This window comes from Osmerus eperlanus, chromosome 2 (assembly GCF_963692335.1).
Source record: "Osmerus eperlanus chromosome 2, fOsmEpe2.1, whole genome shotgun sequence".
NCBI lineage: Eukaryota > Metazoa > Chordata > Actinopteri > Osmeriformes > Osmeridae > Osmerus > Osmerus eperlanus.
The window spans coordinates 23,968,549-23,987,353 of record NC_085019.1 but is presented as its reverse complement, the minus strand read 5'-3'; the positions used below and the strand labels follow the sequence as shown (position 1 = coordinate 23,987,353).

The window sequence follows — 18,805 nt, the reverse complement described above, 5'->3', positions numbered from 1 at the left end:
TTAATTATAGAGAACAACCAGAATAACACACAGCCAATAGGTGTTTGTTATTATAGGCAGGAGGATCCTACATCTGTTATCAGACCACAGTAAGTTACAGCAGAAACACATGCATGCTGAATGAAGGGATAATAAAACATATGAACTGATAATAAGGTAATAGCTGATTGTGATTAACATAAGCACATAGGAAGTCCGGCTTCTTCGCAGAGCCAGTGGTAATAACACGTCTCTCTGTGGAGGCCAGAGGCTGGTGGCCCAGGATATTCTGTAATCACAGGGGGATCACAGGGATGTTTGTTCAGCGTGCAGAATTGATTGTTCAGAGGGACATGGGAGGAGTAATGACTGTGATTTAGTAATTTATTGTTACGTGTGTGTGTGACAGAGACCTTTGTGGGGTTCTTTTGTGTGTGGCAGGAACTGTGTTTTTTATGTTGATGGTGGGCGTGGCCTCCTCAGGAGACAGGGGGGGGGTGAGAAGAGAGGGGGGGAGGGGGGGGATAGGAGGGGGAGTGCAGAAACCCAGGCAGTTCACCCAGTCCAGCTGTGCTTCTGACAAGGTCTCTGTTTTCATGCACAGCAACATCACAATGACAGAAAGAGCTGACGTTTGAAAAACAAGAGATTGAGAGGCCATTTTAGACATGAATTATATATGTTGAACTACTTTAAACAGCAGACCCTCTCAACACGCAATAACACCAAGCTGTGTTAGAGCTCCAATTACACTGAGATAGAATTAGATAAAGAGAGATGGGAGGAGAGGAGAGGGAGAGAGATGGGAGGAGGAGGAGAGGAGAGGGAGAGAGATGGGAGGAGAGGAGAGGGAGAGAGATGGGAGGAGAGGAGAGGGAGAGAGAGATGGAGGGAGGAGGGGGAGAGGAGAGGGAGAGAGATGGGAGGAGGGGGAGAGGAGAGGGAGAGAGATGGGAGGAGGAGGAGAGGAGAGGGGAGAGAGATGGGAGGAGAGGAGAGGAGAGGGAGAGAGATGGAGGAGAGGAGAGGGAGAGAGATGGGAGGAGGGGGAGAGGAGAGGGAGAGAGATGGGAGGAGAGGAGAGGAGAGAGAGAGAGATGGGAGGAGGGGGAGAGGAGAGGGAGAGAGATGGGAGGAGAGGAGAGGAGAGGGGAGAGAGATGGGAGGAGGAGGAATGCTCCATGTATCTTCACTTTTGTTAAATTTCCATTTAGTTCCAAGGAGCATTTCCTGCTTTCTCACAGAATCCCTGGCGTCACTAAGACACCTTCCTGTGACCTTGTGATGACCAGCTGAGATACAGACAGGGCAGCGTCAATGGAGGGGGGAGAAAGAGAGAGAGAGAGAGAGAGAGAGAGAGAGAGAGAGAGATGAGAGAGAGAGAGAGAGAGAGAGAGAGAGAGGAGAGAGAGAGAGAGAGAGAGAGGGGGAAGGAAGACAGAAAGAGATCTAGGTGTGTCACCTGTTTCCTCACCGTGTTAATGACCCAAACCACATTCACTTGTGAGGTATCTTTGTGTAGCAGCACCACAGAGCTCATGGAAGACATCAGCCAGGTCCCAGTCTGCCAGCCTGCCAGTCTGCCAGCCTGCCTCCTTCACAGCAGCCTTTGTGTTGACAGTGCTGTAACAAGTTGACACATTTGCACCAGGGGAATAGCAGCTGGTTTTTCAGAATTGTCTGTGTGGAATACATTTCAGCGAATTTATCCTGGCTGGAGAAGTAATGGGTATCTTCTGCAGTGCTACAGGGACTCGGGTAAAAAGCTTGTCTTTTGTTACTGGGTTTGTTTCGAGACCCAAATGGCAGATGTTCGAATATAGGAGCTCCAGCGATGTAGTGAAGCACTCTGCAGAAGTGACTTGTTCTCAACACAACACAAATCACCTGTCGTTCTAAATGACACCAGTAAACCGACTGTGCCTGCCCTAACGCTCACCACAGTAAACCGACTGTGCCTGCCCTAACGCTCACCACAGTAAACCGACTGTGCCTGCCCTAACGCTCACACACAGTAAACCGACTGTGCCTGCCCTAACGCTCACCACAGTAAACCGGCTGTGCTGCCCTAACGCTCACCACAGTAAACCGGCTGTGCCTGCCCTAACGCTCACCACAGTAAACCGCTGTGCCTGCCCTAACGCTCACCACAGTAAACCGGCTGTGCCTGCCCTAACGCTCACCACAGTAAACCGGCTGTGGCCTGCCCTAACGCTCACCACAGTAAACCGGCTGTGCCTGCCCTAACGCTCACCACAGCAAACCGGCTGTGCCTGCCCTAACGCTCACCACAGCAAACCGGCTGTGCCTGCCCCTAACGCTCACCACAGCTCTGAACAACGACAATCAACTCTATCAGTCATTAGACTGATGTTTTACATGCTAATTGGACAGGTTTGTCCTAATTAAAGTATATTTTCCAGTTTAGTAGCGGGATATAATTTCGTGATTTTCAAATTGCCATGTTTGTCATTTCACCAATTTGATGTGATTGCATTACTGGTATGTTTATCTGATGCCCGTAATTAGATGTGAACTTGTGATTAGCACATTTCCTGATTGGGCATAAGGTAATTGTGTCGTCGACAAGCTGATTTCATACCTGATTGGGCAATACAAATAATTGGCATGTTTGTGAGACGACCTATTGGCCGTGGCCCTGTTGCTGTCCCGCCTCCAGAGTTCATGCTGTGCTCCTAGCGGCCCTAATGAAGTGGTGACACACTCGTTAGCGAGGGGAGACGTGTTCTAACCGAGGTCTGATTAAAGGCCTGTGAGCCGTCTCCCCATCTTTAATTAAAATGTTTAGAAACCTTTAGACACACCACCACATTGGGGGAGGGCGGACCACAGGAAAATGTGTGTGTTGGTGGTGTGTGTGTGTTGCCCGGTGTGGTGTGTGTGTGTGTGGTGTGTGTTGAGTGGGTAATGTGTGTGTGTGTGTGTTGCCCGGTGTGGTGTGTGTGTGTGTGTGGTGTGTGTTGAGTGGGTAATGTGTGTGTGTGTGTTGCCCGGTGTGGTGTGTGTGTGTGTGGTGTGTGTTGTAAGTGGGTAATGTGTGTGTGCTGAGTGGGTAATGTGCCCACGTCTCTTCTCAGTGTTCCAGCTGTTCATGACCCAAACCCACTATAACAAAGTGTGTTGATGATTAGAACTGGGTCAGCTGATCTCTGTGTCCAGGGGGACCTGGTCTAAACCCACACAGACACATCACACTCTGCACAGCACTGAGACCCCACTGGAGCCTGGCTACTGACACCACACACACACCCTCACACACACTACACACACTCACAGGAAAAAGTTTTTTTTAACTAGAGGTTTTGTTCCCCCCCCACTCCTCCCCTCCTCCTGCCCCCTCCACCTCCCCCCACTCCTCTCCTCTTCCTGCCCCCCTCCACCTCCCCCCCCACTCCTCTCCTCTTCCTGCCCCCCTCCACCTCCCCCCCCCCACTCCTCTCCTCTTCCTGCCCCCCTCCTCCTACCCCCTCCACCTCCTCCTCCCCACCTCCTCCCCTCCTTAAACCCCTCCCCCCCAGTACGGAGCAGCTGGTGGTGAAGATTCTGAAGGCTCTGGACCTGCCAGCCAAAGATGCCAACGGCTTCTCTGACCCCTACGTGAAGATCTACCTGCTGCCAGACAGGAAGAAAAAGTTCCAGACCAAGGTACCAGGAGCCTGTCTCTCTGTCATTATCAGGCCTGTCTCTCTGTCATTATCAGGCCTGTCTCTCTGACATTATCAGGCCTGTCTCTCTGACATTATCAGGCCTGTCTCTCTGTCATTATCAGGCCTGTCTCTCTGTCATTATCAGGCCTGTCTCTCTGTCATTATCAGGCCTGTCTCTCTGACATTATCAGGCCTGTCTCTCTGTCATTATCAGGCCTGTCTCTCTGACATTATCAGGCCTGTCTCTCTGACATTATCAGGCCTGTGTCTCTGTCATTATCAGGCCTGTCTCTCTGACATTATCAGGCCTGTCTCTCTGACATTATCAGGCCTGTCTCTCTGTCATTATCAGGCCTGTCTCTCTGACATTATCAGGCCTGTCTCTCTGACATTATCAGGCCTGTCTCTCTGACATTATCAGGCCTGTCTCTCTGACATTATCAGGCTTGTCTCTCTGTCATTATCAGGCCTGTCTCTCTGACATTATCAGGCCTGTCTCTCTGTCATTATCAGGCCTGTCTCTCTGACATTATCAGGCCTGTCTCTCTGTCATTATCAGGCCTGTCTCTCTGTCATTATCAGGCCTGTCTCTCTGACATTATCAGGCCTGTCTCTCTGACATTATCAGGCATGTCTCTCTGACATTATCAGGCCTGTCTCTCTGTCATTATCAGGCCTGTCTCTCTGACATTATCAGGCCTGTCTCTCTGACATTATCAGGCCTGTGTCTCTGTCATTATCAGGCCTGTCTCTCTGACATTATCAGGCCTGTCTCTCTGACATTATCAGGCCTGTGTCTCTGTCATTATCAGGCCTGTCTCTCTGACATTATCAGGCCTGTCTCTCTGTCATTATCAGGCCTGTCTCTCTGTCATTATCAGGCCTGTCTCTCTGACATTATCAGGCCTGTCTCTCTGACATGATCAGGCCTGTCTCTCTGTCATTATCAGGCCTGTCTATCTGACATTATCAGGCTTGTCTCTCTGTCATTATCAGGCCTGTCTCTCTGACATTATCAGGCCTGTCTCTCTGTCATTATCAGGCCTGTCTCTCTGACATTATCAGACCTGTCTCTCTTTCATTATCAGGCCTGTCTCTCTGACATTATCAGACCTGTCTCTCTGTCATTATCAGGCCTGTCTCTCTGTCATTATCAGGCCTGTCTCTCTGTCATTATCAGGCCTGTCTCTCTGTCATTATCAGGCCTGTCTCTCTGGTGTTATCAGGCCTGTCTCTCTGTCGTTATCAGGCCTGTCTCTCTGTCGTTATCAGGCCTGTCTCTCTGACATTATCAGGCCTGTCTCTCTGTCATTATCAGGCCTGTCTCTCTGACATTATCAGGCCTGTCTCTCTGTCATTATCAGGCCTGTCTCTCTGACATTATCAGGCCTGTCTCTCTGACATTATCAGGCCTGTCTCTCTGACATTATCAGGCTTGTCTCTCTGTCATTATCAGGCCTGTCTCTCTGACATTATCAGGCCTGTCTCTCTGTCATTATCAGGCCTGTCTCTCTGACATTATCAGGCCTGTCTCTCTGACATTATCAGACCTGTCTCTCTGTCATTATCAGGCCTGTCTCTGTCATTATCAGGCCTGTCTCTCTGTCATTATCAGACCTGTCTCTCTGTCATTATCAGGCCTGTCTCTCTGGTGTTATCAGGCCTGTCTCTCTGTCGTTATCAGGCCTGTCTCTCTGACATTATCAGGCCTGTCTCTCTGACATTATCAGGCCTGTCTCTCTGACATTATCAGGCCTGTCTCTCTGACATTATCAGGCCTGTCTCTCTGACATTATCAGGCCTGTCTCTCTGACATTATCAGGCCTGTCTCTCTGTCATTATCAGGCCTGTCTCTCTGTCATTATCAGGCCTGTCTCTCTGACATTATCAGGCCTGTCTCTCTGACATTATCAGGCCTGTCTCTCTGGTGTTATCAGGGCTGTCTCTCTGACATTATCAGGCCTGTCTCTCTGACATTATCAGGCCTGTCTCTCTGGTGTTATCAGGGCTGGTCTTCAACCCTGGTCACCAGGGCCCCCTGCATTGTAATCAGGAGTGTTGGGGGGAAACATCTAGAACGTGCAGGGCAGGGGGCCCTGAGGACCAGGGTTGAGACCGCTGCTTTAGAGCACTGGTGCTGTGGACAAACGCTGACAGGCCGAGACTGTCTCTATACAGGGCCTGGCCTGGCCTGGCCTGGATGGTCCTTCCTGTGTAGTCTACTCCCCTACTGACCCCGTTGACCCCCACGACCTCTGACCCCCAGGTCCACAGGAAGACCCTGAACCCGGTGTTTAACGAGACGTTCCAGTTTGGGGTTCCCCTGGCGGAGCTGCACTCCAGGAAGCTGCACTTCTCCGTGTACGACTTTGACCGCTTCTCCCGGCACGACCTGATTGGCCAGGTGGTGGTGGACAACCTGCTGGACTTCAGCGAGGGCACCGGGGAGAAACCTGTCTGGAGGGACATCGTGGAGGGCACCGTGGTGAGACACACACACACACCTAGCAACACACACACACACACCTAGCAACACACACCTAGCAACACACACACATACCTAGCAACACACCTAGCAACACACACACACCTAGCAACACACACACACACCTAGCAACACACACCTAGCAACACACACACATACCTAGCAACACACCTAGCAACACACACACACACAGCTAGCAACACACACACCTAGCAACACACACCTAGCAACACACACACATACCTAGCAACACACCTAGCAACACACACACACACCTAGCAACACACACCTAGCAACACACACACATACCTAGCAACACACCTAGCAACACACAACACCAGCACACGCACACCAATGTCACCACAGTGACACCATAATGTCATCCCAACATCAAAGTCAGCTCAGTGTCCCTGCAATGTCACCCTTACTGCCACCACCATCTCTCCACACTGGCTCTCTAATGTCCCCACAGTGTTACAACCACCAGAGTGTCACCACCACCACAGTAATACCACCACCACAGGCAGATTAGCAGAAGGGAGGGGATAAAAATAGCTAATTGAAGTGTCACCATTTATCATGTTCATCTTCCGGGGGTGTTTGACTGATTGACATCTGTTTCACTCACAATGACAACACTTGACTCCTCGTCTAAACGTCCATTTAGGTTGTCACTTCAGACCAGCCTCAGAAGGAGCAGCACTGATCACATGTCACATGGGGGTCTGTTAGGAACCTCTCTCACCTGCCCTGTCCCTGTCCAGCAACACCTCTGACCCCTGTGTGTGTGTGTGTTGTGTGTCTGTGTGTGTGTCCTGCAGGAGAAGGCAGACCTTGGAGAGCTGAACTTCTCCTTGTGTTACCTCCCCACCGCTGGTAGACTCACTGCCACCGTCATCAAGGCCACCAACCTTAAAGCCATGGATCTCACCGGCTTCTCAGGTAAATACTGTGTGTTTGCAACATGGATAGAGAAGACTTACATTTACATTTAGTCATTTAGCAGACGCTCTTATCCAGAGCGACTTACAGTAAGTACAGGGACATTCCCCCCGAGGCAAGTAGGGTGAAGTGCCTTGCCCAAGGACACAACGTCATTGGGCACAGCCGGGAATTGAACCAACGACCTTCTGATTAATAGCCCGACTCCCTAACCGCTCAGCCATCTGACCCCCGACTTACCAGTGAAGGAGAGTGTAGCACTCCCTGTTAAGAGGAAAGGACCTTGTGACATGAAAGACAAACATGGTGTGTTAGAAACATACAGAAAGCCAGACACATGTATTGTTCTGTGTCGTTACGTTATGCCTCAAATATTACATCATGTACAGCCTGAAACTTCCCACTCCTTACGCTCAACTGCATAATCAATGTTTAAAAAAAAAAACTATAATATCCTTGTATGATTCATGGCCTGGACTGGTTGCGTAAAATAATTTAATTAACACATTTCTAATCAAGTTATGAATCTGCTGTGAGGACATGATGATCCAGCTATAGAACCTCAACCTTTGAAGAAATTGCATTTTAAATGATAATGAGGACACACTGTTATTATAACATCAATGATTATGAGTGTAACGGCTCAAAGATACTTAAAATCCGCCGTAAAATCAAATCTTAGTTGTCCGTTTGCACTCAGTGCTGTTGTCAGTTCTGAGACATGTTCTACTCCCGTGGAGCTGAATGGATCTTTATAGCGAATCCACCTTCCTTTACCTTCCTAATCCGGATTGGCCAAGGTTACTGGATTTGCATGCCTTTCATGTGTTACACAGACAGATCCTGTGAGCATCATTGTTAATAGCTTTCCCAGGAGTGCTCTCTCATCTCTCTCTCTCTCTCTCTCTCTCTCTCTCTCTCTCTCTCTCTCTCTCTCTCTCTCTCTCTCTCTCTCTCTCTCTCTCTCTCTGTCTACATCTCTCTCTCTCTACATCTCTCTCTACATCTCTCTCTCTCTACATCTCTCTCTCTCTACATCTCTCTCTCTCTCTACATCTCTCTCTCTCTCTACATCTCTCTCTCTCTACATCACTCTCTGTCTACATCTCTCTCTCTCTACATCTCTCTGTCTCTACATCTCTCTCTCTCTACATCTCTATCTCTCTACATCACACTCTCTCTACATCTCTCTCTAAATCTCTCTCTCTACATCTCTCTCTACATCTCTCTCTCTCTCTCTCTCTACATCACACTCTCTCTACATCTCTCTCTAAATCTCTCTGTCTACATCTCTCTCTGTCTACATCTCTCTCTACATCTCTCTCTCTCTCTACATCTCTCTCTCTCTACATCTCTCTCTCTCTCTACATCTCTCTCTACATCTCTCTCTCTCTCTCTCTCTACATCTCTCTCTCTCTCTACATCTCTCTCTCTCTCTACATCTCTCTCTCTCTACATCTCTCTCTCTACATCTCTCTGTCTCTACATCTCTCTCTCTCTCTACATCTCTCTCTCTCTACATCTCTCTCTACATCTCTCTACATCTCTCTCTCTCTACATCACTCTCTGTCTACATCTCTCTCTCTCTTTACATCTCTCTACATCTCTCTCTCTCTCTCTACATCTCTCTCTCTACATCTCTCTCTCTCTACATCTGCCTCTCTCTACATCTCTCTCTCTCTCTCTACATCTGTCTGTCTCTACATCTCTCTCTCTCTACATCTCTCTCTCTCTACATCACTCTCTGTCTACATCTCTCTCTCTCTACATCTCTCTCTCTACATCTCTCTGTCTCTACATCTCTCTCTCTCTCTACATCTCTCTCTCTACATCTCTCTCTACATCTCTCTACATCTCTCTCTCTCTACATCACTCTCTGTCTACATCTCTCTCTCTTTACATCTCTCTCTACATCTCTCTCTCTCTCTCTACATCTCTCTCTCTACATCTCTCTCTCTCTCTACATCTGTCTGTCTCTACATCTTTCTCTCTCTACATCTCTCTTTGTCTACATCTCTCTCTCTCTACATCTGTCTCTCTCTACATCTCTCTCTCTCTGTACATCTCTCTCTCTCTACATCTCTCTCTCTGTCTCTACATGCCTCTCTCCCTCTCTCTCTCCCTCTCTCAGATCCGTACGTGAAGGCCTCCCTGGTCTGTGACGGCCGCAGGCTGAAGAAGAGGAAGACCTCCATAAAGAAGAACACGCTGAACCCCACCTACAACGAGGCCCTGGTCTTCGACATCCCCAACGAGAACATCGAGAGCGTCTCCATCCTGATCGCAGTGATGGACTATGACTGGTGAGAAGAGGCAGGGCTGTTAGCACGCTAACACCAGGCTGTTAGCACGCTAACACCAGGCTGTTAGCACGCTAACACCAGGCTGTTAGCACGCTAACACCAGGCTATTATGCTAACATTTTCACGTTAATTCAAATCTTTAGACACTGCTAAATTCACAGTTTTTACCATGCTGCGACAATCCTTTTTTGTGTTAATGCCAATGCTAGAAAAATGCTACATTAATGTACTTACCAAGCTATGACAATGCGAATTGGATGTTGTATTATGACGCTTTTATCACTGATGTGTTGACTGCACAGCAGCATCGCTGTTCATTACCAGCCACATCATCAAGGTTACTGGTGTCCGCTACAAATGTGTTTTCCCAACATGCACATGGTTGTTTGCTGTGGTTATTTGCTGTGGTTGTTTGCTGTGGTTGTTTGTTGGGTGTGCAGTCCTGCGCTGGTCTGCTGCCCTGTGATTCAGACTACAGTGGGCCTGCAGTTTTACATAAGGATGGGCTGGTCATGAATAAACATGACTATGTTAATACTAATGGAAACAGCGTCTGGTAGAGAGACACTGTGTAACCCTGCCACCGTTTCTCTGTCTGGCTCCACTTCTACGTCACAGCTTGGCTTCTTCTTGGTGTGTGTGTGTGTGTGTGTGTGTGTGCAGTGTGTGTGTGTGTGTGTTCAGTGTGCAGTGAGTGTGTGTGTGTTCAGTGTGCAGTGAGTGTAAATGTAAACTGTGTCGGTTACTGCTCTCCCTATAGGAATGAGACCATTAGAATGTGTTCTCTGTGTGTGTGTTCTGTGTGTGTGTGTGCAGTGTGTGTGTATGTGTGTGTGTGCAGACCATTAGAATGTGTTCTGTGTGTGTGTGTGCTGCAGCTGTACTGCTTGGGTCTGATGCTGTTATTTTGTCCCAGTGTCCAATGTTGATAAATGAGGCCTTCTCTGCTTGTACCTGACAATATCTACCTCTCTCTCTCTCTCTCTCTCTCTCTCTCTCTCTCTCTCTCTCTCTCTCTCTCTCTCTCTCTCTCTCTCTCTCTCTCTCTCTCTCTCTCTCTCTCTCTCTCTCTCTATCTCTATGCTGGCCCTGACTGTCTCTCTCTCCCCCTCCCTCCCTCTCTCCTCTCCCTCCCTCCCCTGCCCCTCCCTCCCCTGCCTCTCTCTCCCCATCCCCTTCTCTCCCCATCCCCCTCCCTCCCGCCCTCCCTCCCTCAGTATTGGTCATAACGAGGTGATAGGGATGTGTCGTGTGGGCAGTGATGCTGAGGGTCCAGGGAGGGAACACTGGACGGCCATGCTGGCCAACCCCCGCAAGCCCATAGAGCACTGGCATCAGCTTGTAGAGGTACTGGAGTGTATGTGTGTGTGTGTGTGTGTGTGTGTGTGGGGGGGGGGGTTCTATGTGTGTTTGCTTTTACAGATCTGTTCAATCATTGTCCTCTCAACCAGCAGATTCCTTTTGCTTGTTCATGCTTGGTCAGTAAGCAATAACAGAGATGAACATTTGACAGTTTAGATCCGTTTTCCTCCATATTGGTTTGGTACCATCACCATCTAGCATCAACACCCACCAATAGATGAACAGATCTTCATTTATTACCATCAATATATCAATCAGTTACCATCATATGTCTTGTTTTTCGTGTGTTATATGTTATTGTATGTACGCTTCAATCAGTGAACACAGTGTCCTAGGTAACGTCGTTTCTTTTCTGTTTCCAGGAGAAAACCATGAACACGTACGTGTCGAAGACTGCCCCGGATGCGTCTCCCAAGCCCCACATCGTGGTGGACAGCCCTCACTCAGAGTAGACCTGTGAGTCTCTCCGTCAGAGCAGCCCAGACACTCACTCCTTCAGCCACCCCAGCGAGAAGCTAGCTCCTACATTTTACATTTAGTCATTTAGCAGACGATCTTATCCAGAGCGACTTACAGTAAGTACAGGGACATTCCCCCCGAGGCAAGTAGGGTGAAGTGCCTTGCCCAAGGACACAACGTCATTGGCACGGCCGGGAATCGAACCGGTAACCTTCTAATTAATAGCCCGATTCCCTAACCGCTCAGACATCTGACTCCTCTCCTCATCTCCTCCACCCACCCCAGCGATAAGCTAGCACCTTCAGCCATGCCAGTGATAAGCTAGCACCTTCAGCCATGCCAGTGATAAGCTAGCACCTTCAGCCATGCCAGTGATAAGCTAGCTTTTAGTTAGCATTGCTGGTAAATAGTCACGCTTGTGAGTCAGAGAGCTGCGAGTCCTCTAGCTGACTTCTGCAGCCAATGTGAACTGGTTCAACTCCTCAAGTATAAATACAGTCCACCCACGTCAGCAATAAGCTAGCTTTTTGTAAGCGTAGCTGGTGAGTAGTCACGCTGGCGAGTCACATGGCCTGAGTTCGAGTACCAGCGAGGGGGAAGATCGGGAGGAAGTGACTCTGACGAGCAGCGTGACTACGGCTGCTACACCTGCAAGGGAGAAAGTGATTATCACATGGACCTAGTCAAGCCGAAACACTTGGAAAAAAACTGTTGGAAAATGACGCCGTTTCTAATTAGTCCGATAAGTGAGCAGCAGTTGAGAAATGTAAAAATAGATTGCACACCCTCCTCTCAAAAAAAAAGAAAGAAAATCATCCCATGATCCCAGTCAGTATCAGAGTGTCCAGCAGGAAGTCACTTTTTCTGCAGCTCAGCTGATGGCTGTAGATGCCTCTGCTCCAAGCCAGCAACATCTGCCTGATGTGGACGTTGTAGGGTCAGGGTTACCTAACACATCCTTACTCCTCTCCTGCTGACATTTCACTCTTCGGTCTCTTTCACTCTCTCTTTCTAATTCTCTCTCTCTCTCTCACTTTCTCTCTCTCTCTCTCTCACTCTCTCTCTGACACTCACATTCTTTCTCTTTCTCTTTCAATTCAATGGGAGTCAGATGGCTGAGCGGTGAGGGAGTTGGGCTAGTAATCTGAAGGTTGCCAGTTCGATTCCCAGCCGTGCCAAATGACGTTGTGTCCTTGGGCAAGTCACTTCACCCTACTTGCCTCGGGGGAATGTCCCTGTACTTACTGTAAGTCGCTCTGGATAAGAGCGTCTGCTAAATGACTAAATGTAAATGTAATTCAATAACTAATTTCAGTAATGTTTTATTGGCGTGAATATGATCACTGTTGCGAAAGCCAGACATGATTGAACAAATACATCTCTCTCACTCCTTCTCTCTCTTTCCTTCTTTCTCTCTCTCTCTCTTTCTCTTTCACTCTGTTTCTCTCGTGAAACCTCTTCCCCTCTTCCTCCTCTCTGCAGATCGTTGTCTGTCCAGTTCCAGACCTTCATTTCTTTCCACTCATATGTGAATAATTCTGAGAGAGAAAGGCTCGGAGACACATCAACTGCTCGTGCTACTAAACCCTCCTCCGAGCCCACGGCCCAGACCACAGGCTGGACACCAGCTCCACTTATAATATTACACTACACATACACAAGCATACACAGATACAAAGTCATTCACATTAGGAGTAAAGTAGGTACAGTAATGAGATAAGAAACATAACACAGTGGACACACACACACAACACTCAAAACAGGTTTGTAGTTAGTGTGTGGTTCAGGTAATTACTGGTAATTCATCCAGAAGATAAGATGTAATGTATATTTCTCCTTTCAAAAAACCAAATAAAAAGATAAGAGACTGAAAATGGGCCAAAAAACTATCCTGCACTTGTACAAAAAAAAAAAAAAAAATACATGTCGATATTTTCTGTTTCAACAGTAGTGACGAGGTGTAGGGTGCTGTACTGGAAAAGTGTTCCATGTGTTCCGTGTTTTCATCATCAGGACAAACTTCAGTCTCCAGGGACTCCAGCCTGGTTCAGGCTGTCTAGATCAATACTTCTCCTTGTTGAAGTCTTGGTTTACTGGTTCCTCCTGGTTCCTCTTGGTTCCTCCTGGTTCCTCCTGGTTCCTCCTGGTTCCTCCTGGTTCCTCCTGGTTCCTCCTGGCAGAGGAGGGAAGCCATCGGAGGTCATTATTGATGTCAGGAGAGGTAGATGAGTGGATGGACCCATTAGCCAAAGCATGTTAGGTAACCTTGAAATGTGTCTCTCCACCTCTCCTTTTATTCCCCCTCTCCATGGAACTCATCAATATCCATTTGCTTTTATTTTTCTATTTATTTATTTGTGGATTTCTGTAATATATTCTCATCAAGAAAGAATTTTACTCATGCCAGTTTTTTACTATTCACTGAGGATGAGTCTTGGAGGCCTGAACAATTTGATCGCCTGTGTGTGTGTGGAAGGAGTCTTGCCATCTGGCCACACTAAAGAGGACTCCTTCAGGGAGCTGTGATTAGGATGGACCTGCACTTTTCCGAGTGCATTCACTGGAAATGTATCCTACATCAAAGGATTTCATCATGTTATTTTTCTATCATTCCAGGATTTAAATTATTTTCTTCGAAAGACATTTATTTGATTTGAAAAGAGAAAAAAATGTCCATCCATGTTTCTGACAGGACAATAAGTTCAGAAGGACACAAGCATTTGTGTTGCTTTTTATTTCCGTGTATTTCCGTGTTTGTGGGTGTGTTTTGTATCTGTGTGCGTCTGCCTGTGTGTCCGTGTCAGGTGACCCTGTGTGTGACATGTTCCCGTGGTCTCCTCTTCCTCCTCATCCTCCTCCCCAGCATCGACAGACCAACTCTCGTCTTGGAACTAAGTGTGTCGTCTGTCCTGTGTCTTAGAGGAACCATTCCTGTGTAGGACCCATTGCACTCGCTGGGAAGTGTGGTTTTCCCTCATGTGAGGGGTTTGTCTCTCATAGACATTAGGTCTTACAGTCTATGTTGTCTCTCGACTCAGAGGTCAGTCACCTCTTGCCTGATGTAATTAATTGTGTTGGTTGTGTACTTCTTTCAATAAATGTGTACTGTATGTCTGAGGAGAAATCAGTCGGCACGACGGTTGAAAAATACAATGTTGGAAACGTTTTGATAACATAAACCAAGGAAGAGGTTCCGCAGGCGTACATTTTTACAGATGACTGCATCTACTTTATGTCCCTTTGAGGTCCATTTCAACAAGGAGATGGAGAGGCAGACGTGTTGGTTGACTCTCCTAACCAGACAAGACAACCTCCTAAACTCCAGCTCGTCCTCCCAGAGCTGTTTATCTGACCTTGTGCGTGGTTACAGAACCGTGTCTACTGCTCCAGAAGATACCCTGCCAAACAGCATATATTTGCCACCACAATCCTGTAACCCCAGTAAAACAATAGCTACCACAGGATACTAAAACCATACTGAATTACTGTCGCTGCCTCTCCTCATCCTCCTCTCACACGCTCAGACAGGGATTCAGTTGCATTCAGGCCAGGGAAGGGGAGACGTACCGGTAGTACGCTCGGTGGGAATACGGCCAAGGCAGCCGTGTATCCCGTATCGCACCCATAAGAAATCCATGTTGTTTGTTAGTCCAGGATTTCATTGATCTGCTCGTATAAGTAGATATGGTATTGATCGATCGGCCCCTGAGGCCTGTAGCGATCCCTCCCAGTCCTGATTCCCTGGCCTGTTCAGCTGCTGTAGGAGTCCTGATTCTCAGGCCTGTTCGGCTGCTATAGAAGCCCCTGCCAGCAGACCGGGGGGTGTATGTGAGCTTGTCGTGTAAAAAGCACCCTTGCTGTTCCTCCTCTCTTCACAACGCTGCCCTCGTTCTCTCCCGTTCCTCCTTCCTTCACCTCTTCCTTTCTTTCTCCTCTCCTGTTTTCCCGCTCTCTCCCCACAGACGGCTTCTAACTTTCCCCCAGCCTCTTCGGCCCTCCATTTCTTTTCCAGACACAAACCCAAAGCCTTGCCCTCCATCTTGCCTTCCCATCCCTCCCTCTCTCTTTCCCTCTCCCTCCCCCTCTCTTTTTCTCCCTCCCTCTCTCTTTCCCTCTCCCTCCCCCTCTCTCTTTCTTTCTCCCTCCCCCTCCCTCCCTCCCTCCATCCCCCTCTCCCCTTCCCTCCCTCCTTCCCTCTCCCCCTCCCTCCCTCCTTGTTCATCTCCTGGTTCCTCTGTTCCTCTCTCAGTGTTAGTGCAGTTCTGAATGGACTTTGGGAAACGTGTTTGCATGCTTATATTAACATGGATGATGTCAACTTGATGCAATGAAAATTAACTAAATGATGCTTTAAGCAAAACCTGAAAATGAACTTGATACTAATACTACTAATGATGAAAATGGAGACCTAGCAATCGTTTATCTCTGTGATCAAAACCACGATGATGAGTAACATTGTTTATGCTGTGTATCTTAAATTGGTATTCCTGTTTTTATTTATTTTTGACTGTATTTTTTATATGATTTCTTTAGAAGTTTACTTTTTTATGAGTTAAGCTGATTTGAACAGGAGTGAGACAGTCAGTCAGGATGATTGTTTCAGTCAGAACAACTATGAGAAAGAATATGTCATGACAAAGATGACATGGGAGACCATGTCGGAAGTGGTGTGGTTGAAGCTGATTATGGAAATAAAGGATATGTATCATCCAGCAGCCTCAAGAGTGTCTGTTAACCAGGTCTGGGCCTACACAGTACTGGTCCTACACAATACTGGTCCTACACAGTACTGGTCCTACACAGTACTGGTCCTACACAGTATTGGTCCTACACAGCACTGGGCCTACACAGTACTGGTCCTACACAGTATTGGTCCTACACAGTTCTGGGTCCTACACAGCACTGGGCCTACACAGCACTGGGCCTACACAGTTCTGGGTCCTACACAGTACTGGTCCTACACAGTATTGGTCCTACACAGCACTGGGCCTACACAGTTCTGGGTCCTACACAGTACTGGTCCTACACAGTATTGGTCCTACACAGCACTGGGCCTACAGTATTGGTCCTACACAGTATTGGTCCTACACAGCACTGGGCCTACAGTATTGGTCCTACACAGTATTGGTCCTACACAGCACTGGGCCTACACAGCACTGGGCCTACAGTATTGGTCCTACACAGCACTGGGCCTACACAGCACTGGGCCTACAGTATTGGTCCTACACAGTATTGGTCCTACACAGCACTGGGCCTACACAGTTCTGGGTCCTACACAGTACTGGTCCTAGACTGTCTATCCCCTGAATATTTCTCTGACCCTCCATCTCCCTCTCACCCTCTTTATCTCATCCTCTCTCGCTCTCTCTCTTTCTGTCTCCCTTGCATTAAGTCATGTGTAATTATTTAGTCACTTTGTCATGAATTCTTTATTGTGGAGCAGGGCTGCCTGGCCTGTGTGTCTCTCTGGTCCTGCTCCATCCTCCTGCTCCATCCTCCTGCACCCTGGTCCTGTCCCTGGACCTGTCTGTCTCTGTTCCTGTCCCCTGGTTCTCCTCCCTGGTCCTGCTGCCTGGTTCTCCTCCCTGGTCCTGCTGCCTGGTCCTGCTGCCTGGTCCTGCTGCCTGGTCCTGCTGCCTGGTCCTGCTGCCTGGTCCTGCTGCCTGGTCCTGCTGCCTGGTTCTCCTCCCTGGTCCTGCTGCCTGGTCCTGCTGCCTGGTCCTGCTGCCTGGTCCTGCTGCCTGGTTCTCCTCCCTGGTCCTGCTGCCTGGTCCTGCTGCCTGGTCCTGCTGCCTGGTCCTGCTGCCTGGTTCTGCTGCCTGGTTCTGCTGCCTGGTCCTACACTGGGTCTTTCTCAGAGTTCAGATCAATCAGGGCAGTCCTGTGGTGATCCTCTGAATGAGCAGCACAGAACACTGAACGGCCCCAGTCAGCACTCTAGAGGAGCCTGTCCACATCTCCTACCTCGCAGGAGGGAGGACGGCCATGTGTGTGAGAGAGCACAGACAAAGAAGGGGGGAATAGGATTAAAAGAGTAAAGGAAAACAATGGTAGAGGGAGAGAGAAAGGGAGGGAGAGAGAGAGAGGGAGAGAGAAAGGGAGGGAGAGAGGGAGAGAGAGAGAGGGAGAGAGAGAGAGGGAGAGAGAGAGAGAGAGGGGGGGGGAGTAGCCGGGGGACAAGGAGGAATGAAATGAGGAACACGAGCAGAGAGCAGGAAAGAGAGCAGAGCGTGAGGAGGAGGGGAGGGAGGTGGAAGAGGAGGACAGGTCTGTATATAGACACACTCACCGTGGGGCGATCAGGGCACCTGCAGCCCAACCACACCGCACAGCGTGAGAACCGCTCGAAGCTAGGGACACACACACAAACACACACTGAAGTGTCGACATGCCAGTTAGCACAGCTACAAAGCCATGAACTGCTGAGGGGTTGGGGGGGGGGGGGGGGGGGCAGAGAAAAAAAGAGAGGAGAGAGAGAAGTGGGAGGAGGGGTGGGAGGGAGGGGGGATCTGCTGTCTCCATGGCAACTTTCCCACCGTGCAAAAAAAAAAAAAGGGAAAAAAATCATTTAGTCGGAAAGACATTTCACTCAGTTCAGTGAGCTGAAAGAGGCAGAGTGGAAGGGAGGGTGAGCCAGACTGGGGGAGGTGTTCACAGTATAGAACTGTTTCTATAACACTGGAGGTATTTATTAGTAAACTGTCAGCTGAGCATTAGTGTTACGGACGATGTAATGGTAATGCATTCTGTTATCTCATTAAAAATGAATGTGTTTTCTTTGGAGGCTGCTCAGTGGTTAATATTGTACTTTATTGTATTTAATTGGAGGGAATGAGGTCATTTAATAAGTACTGTACGTGTCAGCTGTGTCCAGATGTAACAACACAGCGTTATTTGTGGCGTAGGAGCGGTACAGTACTTCCTCATGCTCGCTCTCAGGTCCGGCCCAGATCCTGCAGACCACATCATCACGGTGCAAGGAGTACAGGAGAGACCATCCTAATCCAGTGTTCATTCTCATAACCCAGTTCTGTGTGTCGGTGTGTCAGTGGTGATTACCTGTGGTGAGAGGCCATCTGCTCCCCTCCACCAGCTGGAGGGCTGGCGAGAGACCCTCCCCCTCCACCTGGGGCCCCAGACAGGTGAGTCTTACACCTTAAGACACCTACCACAACTGATCAAGAACCAAATAATCAAATCAAATCAAATCAAATTTATTTGTATAGCCCTTTTTACACGCAAGCATGTCACAGAGGGCTTCACATATGCCCATAGAACTGCCCCTCAACCAACCTAAACCCTCAAGGAAGACAAGGAAAAACTCCCAAAAAACTCTCAACAGGAGAAAAAAAAAAAAATGGAAGAAACCTTGGGAGGAGCAATTCAGAGAGGGATCCCCTCCTCCAGAGACGGTTGGTGGGAGAGAGGAGCAGAACACAGGCTAAACATAGTCATACAGTGTCGATGGGTTTTTAAAACACCAAAATCCATTATTCAAATAGGCTTTCTAGCAATAGGGATATCCTTCTGATTTTCAATGGGTGATATTAAAAATATACACAATACCAGAGCCTGCATTTGAAACACGGACTGAAGAGCAGGCCGTT

The 18,805-nt window shown here is 48.5% G+C and overlaps 2 protein-coding genes across 2 annotated transcripts in view; one reads left to right on the top strand and one right to left on the bottom strand.

Moving 5' to 3' along the window:
• shank1 (SH3 and multiple ankyrin repeat domains 1) overlaps nucleotides 1–589 on the bottom strand; it is a 32,563-nt gene extending 31,974 nt beyond the window's left edge. The window contains 2 exon segments of the mRNA XM_062484185.1: nucleotides 179–268; nucleotides 539–589. Coding sequence (XP_062340169.1) covers nucleotides 179–268; nucleotides 539–589 — 141 coding nt within the window.
• A 2,098-nt stretch (nucleotides 590–2,687) lies between these two features.
• Nucleotides 2,688–13,998, top strand: syt3 (synaptotagmin III). The gene is made up of 8 exons (XM_062484169.1): nucleotides 2,688–2,695; nucleotides 3,519–3,645; nucleotides 5,914–6,132; nucleotides 6,954–7,074; nucleotides 9,206–9,377; nucleotides 10,595–10,724; nucleotides 11,102–11,195; nucleotides 12,681–13,998. The coding sequence occupies exons 1-7, from the start codon at nucleotides 2,688–2,690 to the stop codon at nucleotides 11,189–11,191; spliced, it is 867 nt and encodes a 288-aa protein (XP_062340153.1). The 3' UTR covers nucleotides 11,192–11,195; nucleotides 12,681–13,998.
• Nucleotides 13,999–18,805: the final 4,807 nt, after the last annotated feature.